The sequence below is a fragment of the Gymnogyps californianus genome, chromosome 6 (assembly GCF_018139145.2).
Source record: "Gymnogyps californianus isolate 813 chromosome 6, ASM1813914v2, whole genome shotgun sequence".
NCBI classification, from domain to species: Eukaryota; Metazoa; Chordata; class Aves; order Accipitriformes; family Cathartidae; genus Gymnogyps; species Gymnogyps californianus.
In genome coordinates, this window is record NC_059476.1 from 28,741,193 (window position 1) to 28,753,392 (window position 12,200).

The window sequence follows — 12,200 nt, forward strand, 5'->3', positions numbered from 1 at the left end:
GAGCCTGAGCTACGAGATACAGATCGCAAAGTTTGCATTCTGAGTTCTGATTCAGATCTGCCTGTAGCAGATATTTGTTTGAAGAACTAAAGCACAGAAAGGTGGTGTATTATATGCAATTCCTAATGTTCATGATGACATTTGATTTAGAAGAATCTTTTTTGTGTGTCTGTGTGACCTTTATTTTGTATTTCGTGTATTCCTATGGAAGAAAAAAAAGCATGTATGTATCTATATCTGAAACCACAAATCTCTGGCCTAAGTATATTTATTCAATCATCTTTCTCCCCGCTTCTCTCTCCAACTTTTCCTTTTTTTAAAAATTCTTGCTTAACATTCATGTAGCAATTGCACTGACTTCATTTCACTGAAAAGTTCCTAAGGGCAGAATGTTAGAAATATTCTATAACAGCCACAGCAGAGAGGATTACACTGGAAACATAATAATTTCTCTCCAAACCATATCACACTTTATGCAAAACCTTACAATTCTACCTGATAATTGCCTCCATTCCCTTCTGTCATATCAGAACTCTTACGCCAAGAGCCAATGGGTTGAGGAAGAAGAAACAAAAGCCTGCAGTGGACTTCTCTTTTTGCAAGAGCCTTGTGCTGTCTGAAATCACACATTTCTAGCTGGTGCTCTTTGGGCTACTACTGCATTAGCCCAAGTACTAAGTGTTTTCCCTCAATTAAAAGTTTTGTATGAAGCTATAAGTACTTACGGTCTTCATTTTTCTGTTACCAGTATGTTAGCACATTTCTACAGTTCTAGGCATTGACAGTGTGCTATCAAGCAAAGATAACCATGCCATCATGATCTTGCTGTTTATCTTTTATTTCACAGAAGAGAAACACCCGGACTTTTCTTTAATTGTTATGTAAGTTTACTGATAGTTGGGTCAGTCAGTGTTCAGTCTTTCACTCCTTTCTTCATCTTTCTTTCCTTCCTGTCTACCCCTAAGAATGGAGTTTTCCTTCTGATTTGAGCTGACTTGCTTGTGTACTCATCGCCCTTGTCCTGAACTGATAGCAAATGCTTTTCCCAACAGTTTTAAAAAAAGAAGAGGACTGCCCTGACTCTTGTGCTGTGAGTAAGCACCATGCTGAATGTGAAGAGTGTGGTGGCCTGGGAGTACTAACAGGGAGATGCCAGTGGAGACAGGGGAGTGGAAAAGGTACATTTCTGTTGTGTGAAATCAAGCTTCTCTTTCGTTGTAATTGTGCATTTGGCTTCCATAGATATAAACTGATTTATTCTGGCTGGACAACATAGTACAGTAAACTACACAGAAGCTGGGGCTAAAAAAATTGATCATAATACCCAAATGAAACATGCACTAGCAAGGAAAATGAGGTTAAGTTGGAATGGTCATTCTTGATCTTGTCCCTGGTGATGTTGAACACAATATGTAAAACACCAGGTAGCAAACTGGGTTTGCAGCAGTGTAACTGGAACGGGTGACTTATGGCTTGCAAGATAATCTCTGTGCCCATGAATTGAGTTTGGAACATACCAATGAGCCTCTGAGCAGGTATGCCCCAGCAGACAGTTAGTGAGCACAGAAGCAGTGTCTCTGTTGTGTCTGTTTTCTGTGGTCTGTAGCACAGATCTGACGGGTGACAGTACTCTTGACTCTTCCAGACCAATGCTTCTGTGCCGATGCTTTATCCCTTCAAACTGCATGAGTGTCACAAATTCTCTTTGACTACTTGTAACCTTCATATTCAAGTATGTGTGAAATTGTGTAGAGACATCCTTAGTTGTGAAAGCCACTCTTCAGTCTCAAAATGGTCAACTAGCTCTTTTTCGAGTAATACTCACTGTGACTGCAAGTGACATGCCCAAAGGGCTGTCAAAAGCAGAAAACATAGTGAAAAATATATTTCTTCCTATTGCTTTGAGCTGTTGTCTTGCCTGTTACTTTAGCAGGTGAGATTTATGTTCATAGCTGTTTATTTTAAAAAGAAAAGTAACCTGTGCTTTGGTGTGTCAACGTGCACTGAGAAGATGCAATAAGCTTTCCTTCAAAGCCTCGTGGTATTTGTGCAGCTGTCCGTTTCTGTGTTAACAGGGATCACCACAAACTATTCCACGTGCACCCCAAGTATCAAGACTTGTCCGGACGGCACCTGTGATGTGATTGAGAGCAAAGATCCAGCTGTGTGCCCCCAAGACTGCACAAGTATGGAAATGTTTTAGGATGGGCTTTTCTGTGTCACTGCTGATCGCTGTTCAAGTTCCACTTTCTTGATCCCAGATACCTTTACATGCTCAACATATTTAGCATCTCTGCATTGTCATACCTGCGTTTGAATCATACAAGAGTGTAAGGCTACGGGGACTAATCTCGTTCTTTCTTAGGCCAGTCAGCCAACACCTACTGGCTGACACTGACGGAAAGATAAGGTTTTCTCAGTGATTCTCATTCCGCTCCCCCTGTTAATTTGCAGGTAGTGTTTTTCAGTGGAGGTATTTGCTGAAACAGGTATAGGTTTTAGGCAAGTTAATGCCCTGTTTCCAAACTTTAGCACAATATGATAGAAACTATGCCTATTTGCACTCAAATTTAATAACTAAGAATAAACACATTTCAATTTAAAATAAACATGCTTATAGAGGATCATTTGGGGAAATGCACCTGGCCTTATTTGACAGGTGACCATCAAAATGATCCAGTGCCTTAGCTATTTGAAGATACAGGCAGAGAGTCATATGAACAGCATTTATGAAGGAAGACTTGAAATGCATTTGTGTTTTTTCTTGAACACATCTTTCTACATTCCACTCATATACCTGCTCATACCTGGAAGTTCACAAATCACCCTGAAGATATAAAGGTTAGAAAAAGTGTATTGCACTTGAGCAATTTCAGTCTTCTATGAGATGGTGGTTTTTAAGTGGATCTTTTCATCTATCAGTATCTAATTCAGGAATAAAGATATACATGTTTCTGGAATAATTCTTCTGGCTCTGGCATTGTATACTCCCAAGTTTACATTTTAAAATGGAGTCTTAGAGGAACTAGCATTTTCTTACAGGCTAGGACTTACATTCCTCTATAAAATGAATTAATAAGAGGCATCTTTGTATTTCTTACATGCAAGAATGGGATTGTGTATTGTAAATGAATTTTATCACAAAGATAATTATTTCATTAGAGTGCATAAAAACAATCCTTAAAGTGGCAGAAATGCTTGAAGTGAATGCAAGTAACTTCTCTAATCATCTGAAAAGAATTCTTTATTGGTAATAACCGCAATCAATTGTCATTCTAAAAGTGGAAATATTTGTGCCAGAGGCTGCAATGCTAAAACATGTAATGTGCAACATATGCAGCATCAGATGTTTTGCTCAACAGAAGCCTGAAAGAAATACTGTCTTACTAGATAATAAAGCAGGCAAGTAAGACAAGCTTTCAAGATGTTATATATGCCTTTTTAATGCCTGAGTTGGATAATTTTATACATGATTTGATGCAATTCAGAACCTGGGCTGGTGCCCAAAAGCAGTATATTTACAGACAAAGAAATGAGTGTGTTTTGGGAGCTCAGAGGTGCAGGAGTACCATTATATCAGTTTTTACTGGCAGGGGACATTTCTTTGGGAATGGCAAGCAATAAATAGAAAGTCCCAGACGTGTTAAGATCAAGGATATTCTTTAAGTACAGACAGTTGCTAAAATACTTATTTTTGTAATTCATCTATCATTACGATGGCTATGTACTTGAGTCCCAAAATTGCTTTCTCACACTAACACTATGAATATTACATTCAAGGGCACTCAGCTGAAACAACTGGTGCTGTGGCTGTGCCTATCAAATAGAGGCAACATAACTGCATTCTAAGCAAGAGACTTTCTTGTAGTAAGTAACTGCTTCAGGGCTGGTTGCAGTGTGTGAATCTGGCTAAACATTTGTAAATGACTGATCTTCGTAGGTTCCTCTGAACTTTGGCTTTCTGATAATGGAAAAAAATATAGTGCTTAGGCTTCTACCTTGCTTTGTATGTCTTTGTTTTCAGAGGTAGTCAGATATCGTCTTTAGTTTTGTCCAACAACCAGTGGTTTTACTTTCTGAATTTCTGGACTTTCTCTGTGGTGTGGGATAGGGCCATGGTTTTTCCTTTTTCCAAATGACCCTGAAGCAGGGAAAGCTCCTTCCCACCACAGGGCAATGGAAAGAGCTGATGATTTAAAACAGGAGCATGTGAAACACCACACAATTCAAAACAATACTGATAACTCTTGGAATTTCCCTACCAGCAATGCATTGGTGAAAAATACATTTTTCGGTTTCTGGAATGCATATAGGAAGCTCCATGTTTCCAATGTTACACCTGCAGTGATAATGTACTCCTCCTTTCCCTGCTGTGTAAAACCCCTTTGTCTTCAAAACCCTCGTTCAAGAACAGTTTAGATAGGAACTGCGCATCCCTGCTTCCCCCTTCTTCCAGGTCCTCAAACATAGGCAGATATAGATAAATACATATGATTTTTCTGAGGCTAATGGAAACTTTATTTCATCACCTCTTCACAATACAGAAAGTTGGCTGGTGGGGGGATAATCAAGAATTTTTGGGAACACCGACGCTTCTTCAAACAAGTGTCAGCTCAGAGAGCAGTGACTCGGCACAGTCTCTTCCACAATTAATGAGCTGAGCTGCATACAATTTAGTAGGTGTGGCCCCGCTAGAAAGACGGTCAAAATCTATTTTGCTTAAATACTCAAGTCCCTGTTTCACTTCTAAAAAGGGATGTTTGCCTTTTTGTTGCCAAAAAGTATCCTCTTCCTCAATTCGTGTTACGCATCCAAAGAAACGCAAAAGAAACAGTTATTTGCTCTACTATTGATTTAGATGGAATGGAGGAAAACAAGTTGAAATAAAAAGAGGACTATATTGAAAAAAAACTTGTTCATCTTTTGAATCCCTTTATGGTTTAGGCGATTTTTCTGAAAGGCAGCTAAAGTTGCAGAACTTGATTGGTTTCTGTCTGTACAATGCTGTCTGTGATTAAAGGCAGTTTATAGATGAAAAATGTCACAACTAATGCTAATTTTTATAATATATGCAGAAAAAAGTTATTTACTTGGAAATACAGTTGCAATTACTCTGCATGAAGAACTCTTTGAAATCAAGAGTAGTTCTGTGTGTTTCTGCACTTTTCTCCTATTATTAAACAATGCGGTTTTAGATAACAAAAGATTCATTTTTTATCACTTGCACTTGGCATTTATTTGTAGTGCTTTCACTAGACTATCCCGTGGCATTTTACAGACATAATTAAGTATCGTTATCTCCATTTGACAATGGAACAAATGATATCTACAACAGTACGCTGGCTTTTCCAAGGTAAGGGGCATCAGAACCAGGAACGGAACTCAAGTCTGTAGACCGCTGGTCTATACCACTGGACTGTAGATCAACTCATGAGTAAAAAAAAAATACCTAAGACAATGGTGGAGAGAAACTGAGGAGACTAGAGAAGATATTTTAGGGAGAATTTTAAAATGTAAGATGACCTCACTGATACAGAACCGTAATGCTTTATGAGGAAACTGAGTCAGGACAGCCACGAGGTGATCATTTGAGGTAGATGTTTGACATTAAATAATGGGATTCTATATAAGGTTTTAAGGGGTACATGAAATTAGGAAAGTATCCCAACTATGCAGTGCAAAGCAAAGAGAACTATTATAATTTTATTATAGATAAATTTTAATCCAGAGTTTTCCATAATGGGAATAACTGCTAATCAGGGCTAATGTTCAAGCAGTCCAAGTCCCCTCATTTCAGGATCTCAGAAATTTCAGAATTTAGACTCTCCCCTAATTTTCAGGAATCCCTGTCATTATCGTTGCACTGTGCTGCCCTGTCAAATTTCAGATGCATACTAGGATAAACCCATGGAAAACTTTGAGCCTTATTTTTTTTTTCCTTTAACTACATGTGAGAATCTTAGCTTGTGTCTGTATTTGATTAGGTGGAAATATTATTGGTGGTCATGGGAAAGGCATAGGAAATCTTGGAATAAAGTCAGGACATGGGATTTGTTACTGCTTCCCAAGACAGAACTGTTACTGTGAGAAAGATGATATCAAGGGTAAGTCTAAACATTATCTGCTGTTCTCATTAATCTTTCCCTCTGTTTGTATCTATCATCTGTATATATACAATGATCTAGACTTGTGGGCATGTCAATAAGCAATATCTTTGGTCAGAGACTGCTAATATAAAATTAATTAAGAACTGGCACCTTGACTTCTACTACGGAGCCTGAAAATTTCCAGAGGGGGTTATTTCTAGCCTTGGCTAAAGAGTCTTTTTTATCCATTACTACGTGACAAACAGGTTGGTCATCCTTTGATTTCCAGCAGCATTTGCATTTCAGTGAGACTCACCTGATATTTGCAAAGACAGCTAGGAGAATTAGAATAACGACTTCTATTACTTTCAAGTAATTCCAGCTTCCTAATAATTTCTGAAAATCTCAGCTTCAAAATGTCAGAGATAGCCAGCACCCATTGTGTTAGGAGGAATGGATTACTTTTTTCATTGACCTTTGTTTACACAGAAAAGCTCTATGCAGTTGTTTGAAACAGATCGATGGGGATTAAATAATGTTTTTTTAAATTGTTTTTGTTACTGCTAATAATAAACATAACATGAAATATTTTGCATCTCTAAAACTGAATTGTTTAGAACATATCTCAATTTGCTCCTTTGAGTAAATTTTCTATAGGCATAAGAGGAAGCCTAAAGCTTCTTGCTTTATCTTTTTTTTTTTTCTCTTTTTTCTCTCCCCCCCCCGAGCCCATTCTAGAAAGGTATTGTGCTGTTTCCACTTATTTCTGAGGTACAGCTTGCAGATGTAGCTAAGCTAACTATGTATCTGAAGTCAGCATTATCTGATGAACAACAGTGCAAAGGACAGTATTTTGGATCTCTCAGTTTCTTTGGGAAGTGACCCCCTAGGGGTGCTGTCTAGGGGCACTTAGACTTAGAGAAACTTAGTTTCCAAAGTAAGACACTAAAAGTGCTTCTGCAAAAGGGGAAGTAGTAAATGGGGAGGAAAAAAATGTGTATTTCTTTAGAAACAGCTGCAGCATTAGGCAATGTTTTCAGAAACAATTATTTTGTTAAATACAAAGCAGAAATATTCTAAGTCTCCTTATAATCTAAAAGGATGAAAACAAATATTCTTTAATATCTAACAATTGACATAATGAATTAAATTCATATCTGAAGAAGATTTTATTTGATGGGTTGAATGGCTCTAACATAAACTGTTATCCACAAGCAAAATTCAGTCATAAGTCTCCAGAGAGATAAGTGGTATCAGAAGATCAATATATGGTAGGCTGGGTCTTAAAGAAGTGTCAGAAGTAGCCTACATCTATAAAGATAAGGAACATGGGGTCAGGCTAGCTATCCTTACATTTACACAGGCCATTAGGCAAACAATTACCTGCTGGTGTGCAAAATAAAAAAAAGAATTGGTAGGTGCAGTGGGCATATTTGCAAATTCTCAAATTTCATTGAGAATTAGCTATTAAGATTTCCTCTAGGTTTTTAAATTGAGTTCTGTTCCTGTCACATCTGTCTGCATTACATGCACTGCCAAATCAGAAGTAGGAGACAACAAGCAAAGTTCTAAGAAGCTCTTCTTGGTCCACAGAGCAACTATGTGATGACGTGTGCAAGACTGTGATAGCAGGGGCAGTGCTGCTGTCCTTCATCATCTCCGTGCTTCTTTCTTCCTATTTCATCCATCGTTACCACAAGAATTCTCCAAAGCCACCTATTGCCTCCGCAGAAATGACGTTCCGGCGCCCAGCCCAGTCCTACCCCATCAGTTATTCTTCCACTAACGTCCGCCGGCCTTCTTTAGATTCCATGGAGAACCAGGTGTCTGTAGACACCTTTAAAATACCAGTAAGCCTGATGTCATTTTGCATGCTCTTTTTTGATGTCTGTCTTGTTTCTAAAGAATGTTGTTTATGCATGCAGAAAACGTTACAGAAATGCAATCTATTCATAGAAATAGACAACTCAAATAACTACATTGGAAATCATGTTGTCGTGGTTTAACCAGGACAATGTGTACAGGCAGGGAACTGAAGATACTTAATAAGTAATTAGATAAACCATATAATTTACTCTATAAGGCCAGTATGTTCTTCCACTTTTGTTATGTTTTAATATATTGTAACGTCTTAGGTCTAATTTGAGCCGATGTTTTTTTCTAAATGTAACTCTGCATTTGACAGTAGCGTGGTTTTACTTTAACATTGTCCAATTAAATACTAATAATCAGCAGGTTTGTAGTCTCTGTGACAAGCCATAGTACTACAAGGGTAAGGTTAAAACAAAACAAAAAACCCTGCTGAGATATGTTCCTAATTTCTGATATACAGACTGTAGGTGTCAGTTGGAGTGGGAGTTTTATCCACATTTTAAGGATTTTTGCCCAGTCATACTATCATACCTTTAATCTAGTTTCTTCTGTGTAGAATCACTACCCAGGATGCCTGCCAGCTGGTGCGTTTTCATGGATCAACACGGTAGAGAAACACTGCCACTTTATATGACATATGGGGCAACATCAAATCTATTTGAATGTTATATATTGAGGTGTTTACAGACCTTGTGCTCTGTTTGCTTTAATTTCTTGTCTGGTTTGTACATCTGTCATCATTTTGCAACCTTAAGGCTTAATAACACTAATTTCATAAGAGGAGGATTGTTGTCTCCGATGAATTCTTAAGGGACAGCCTTATTCTGTGAGTAAAACTGATTTACTTCTCTGTGAATTCCAAGGTCACATATTCATATTATTCTGAAAGCAAGCATTTATCCTGTATCACTTCATTTTTCACTTGTACCCAGTTTCCCAGACCTGTAAATATAATCCATTATCCATAGGCTACACGTACAGCCTGTTTTGAAGGAGGTGTTTTCAAGGTAATGGAAAAAACACTTGCAAAATACCGAGAGATTCAGAAGCTTTTATAGGAATACACTGATATTGATAAAAAGAGCAACCAAACATTGTACACTAAAGCGTACCTATTCCTGAAGAATGGTCTCCTATTGAACACTAATGCTTCAGGTGTAGCTAGCCGCTCCTTTTCTTGCTTCATCTTATAGGGTTCCTTTTCTCTCTTGCAGGAAGATCCAAAGTGGGAATTCCCTCGGAAGAACCTAGTTCTGGGCAAGACTCTTGGAGAAGGAGAATTTGGAAAGGTCGTCAAAGCAACAGCATTCCGACTCAAGGGAAGGGCTGGCTATACCACTGTAGCGGTGAAAATGTTAAAAGGTACATTCCCATCTGGGTCTGAAATGATTTGAAAACTACTTGTTGTAACCTCTAAATGGATTTTAAGAGGGGCTAGCACGAAAGTAAAAGGTCAGCTAAAAAACCCCAGTGTCACAGCCTCTATTTCTTCCAGCATTCTGTTACATTCTGACAGATTTCTGACCTTAGGAGCTAGCACTACATTGATCCAAGTAAATAATTTCCACAAGTAATTCTAATTCATGATGTGCAAGGAGCCTCTGTCTTAACATAGCAAATGTATTTAATTTTGTTTGGCATTGATGGAAATATTGCAAGGGTTTGTTAAAGCTTTCTGATTTATTTTTTTTTCCCTCTACCCAGTTTTTTTTGACAGAGCTTTTTAAATAAAACATGTTATAATCACGTCAAGAGACAGAACAGACCTATTAAGTCACTTTTCTGATTGAGAATTCCATCTACTTTTATAATTTCTGATCTGCTTTTTGATTACTAGGAGCTCTGCCAAACTGGCTTGAATAGCCCAGTGCTGTCTCCTGGCGTCTTCAGTTTTCCATAAGACTTTAAAGCTGGGGAAAACAAAGTATGCCTAGATAATGTTAAGATGATAACGTGAGACCTTGAGCCCAACTGCTCACTGCTGCTTATAAGTAAAAACATGTCATTATAGGAAAATGTTATACTACTTATTACCATTTCTATTATATGCAAGTTTTTTTAAAAAAAAACCCTACATCTACTGCTGCTTGAGAGTGAAGATGCTGCATATCCCATCATTTTTACCAAAGAAATAAATGCATTATGAAGTGCATGCCTGCATTGCAAGAGGTTCAGTGGAGAATACGTCATACGGAGGAAGTCTAGGAACTAAGTTTTTCCAGACTAGTTAACCATTACTTGTAATACTCAAGTAACGACCTGTATATCACTATCAATAGAATAGTCTTAGTCATTATTTCATTTCATATTTATTTGTGCACTTAGTGTCACTGCTTTTTCTAGCACATTTTCATCAACAACATGTGACTGAGTTAAGATTCCAAGACATAGTGGTAAAAATGTTGCTTTTACTTGCAGATAATTTGACATTCAGCTTTCTCTATTATGAAGGAAAGAATTGACAGAATTGATAATGCAAAGGAGTAACCCTTTATTTTAAGCACCTTATTTTAATAAATTGATCTGACATTTGCAGTAATACTTCAGGCTCTAATGGATCCCTTTGTAATGTAAACTACACTGCAGATAGTCACCTGAAATTCCATTTTCCAACTTGACTGTGGAGAACATTTGTCACTCTGCAAATATTTATCTGTTGTTACCGGTTTAACTTTACTGTTAACACATGACAACTCAAGTATAAGAAACATTGCATTAGTCCACAGTGGTCTTTATAATGCTGTCAGGAAGCATAAAGGACAGTTATTTTGGATCAGGCCAACATCACCCATTCTTTCCCTGTAACAGATGCAAAGGGGGTAATTTGTCCAAGTATTTAGGGACTCTACGCTGCCTGATCTTTAAAAGGGAATGGTATGTACACCCATATGTTAATGGAGAAAGCCTCTTGCTTATTGCATAGAAGATATTTCCTGCCTGAGCTGTGTAGATGGGCACAATCTGTGGTTAAGAACAGACCAGGGCAGGACTCTCCCTACTTTGTCACCTTGGCGTTATGTACTGAGGAGGGAACAGGGAGCAGTAAGTAATTAGCTGAGCCAAAATAGTCTTGGCGCTATGGATGGAGGTTTAAAGGAACAGAGGGATAATTTCTTCAGCCCATTATTACCACTTTTCTCACATGAATTAGATCTCACCTTCTGCATGATATGAATGCCCTCATTACAATAAAATTAAAGGGGAAAACACCAACCAATATGTAAATAGACATTATCTGCAATTTGTGAAAACAAGAGGCATAAAGCTTCAGACCTAATTGTCTCCATTTGTGCAATATCGAAGTTAGTTTTTCCAGCAGACAAACAGGCATGGTACATGGGGAACTTTGTTCTGTTCTTGCACATGCTACACAGTTCCAGAGCTAGAAAAACAGGACCTTCTCACAGGCATTAAGTTGATGTTGTTCATTTTTGTTTTACATAAACGCATATTTTTTGTAGTCCCTATCAGTAGTGAGAGACCATCCGATATTGCACTCCCTGGGGCAGAAGACTGAAGTCTGAGTGGAGGTTCAGACTATAAGATAATATATGGCAGATACAAACATATAGTACCGATACAAACATATAGTAGAACAGAATAAAATATTATCATGACCGGGGCAAACTATTAGCACTCGTATTTTAAATGGATATGTAAGTAAATCCCTTGGTGCTTACAGCCTTTATGGAAAAACATACAGCACAGAACCAAAGAGCAGAAGCTGAGCTTGTTTTTTATTAGCCTTAAGTAAAGGTGGCCACATACTTGTCAACTGCCCAGTAATGACACTCTGTAGGAACTATCCAGGGAGGTTCTGTGTGTCAGAGAGATTAAGGATGAGGTAGAAAAAGGGTTATCTCTGACCTATGGTGTCTTTATGACTAGGGATCTCCTTCAAGCCCCAGTGCATTCAAAGAGGAAGTTTGTGGGTCAGAAGAATTCTGCAAAAACAAAATGCTTGAAAGGCTAAGAAAGCCTCTAGGGGCTACATATTGTCATACGATTCCCACTGACATCAGCGAAGTCTGCATACATGTCTCCCAGTAATCAATCTGAACTGTACGTTTAGCTTCTGAACTCTAAATCTGGATGTGTGCTACAAGTGTAAGCCAGTAGATTAGTGGATTTTTACTCTGTCAGAAAATGTATTTAGGAGGAAGAAGGCTATACCATGGGAGTTAACTGAGTGAGTCTTTCTTGTTTCAGCAACATAAAATCTTGGCTTTTGTATGCTTCTGA

General features: G+C 38.0%; 1 protein-coding gene across 1 annotated transcript in view; it reads left to right on the forward strand.

Moving 5' to 3' along the window:
• The window catches only part of RET (ret proto-oncogene), a 46,326-nt gene that overhangs the window by 18,806 nt on the left and 15,320 nt on the right, over nucleotides 1-12,200 (forward strand). The window contains exons 8-12 of the mRNA XM_050899148.1: nucleotides 1,053-1,178; nucleotides 2,076-2,186; nucleotides 5,985-6,104; nucleotides 7,680-7,936; nucleotides 9,173-9,320. Coding sequence (XP_050755105.1) covers nucleotides 1,053-1,178; nucleotides 2,076-2,186; nucleotides 5,985-6,104; nucleotides 7,680-7,936; nucleotides 9,173-9,320 — 762 coding nt within the window. The remainder of the gene's footprint in view (nucleotides 1-1,052; nucleotides 1,179-2,075; nucleotides 2,187-5,984; nucleotides 6,105-7,679; nucleotides 7,937-9,172; nucleotides 9,321-12,200) is intronic.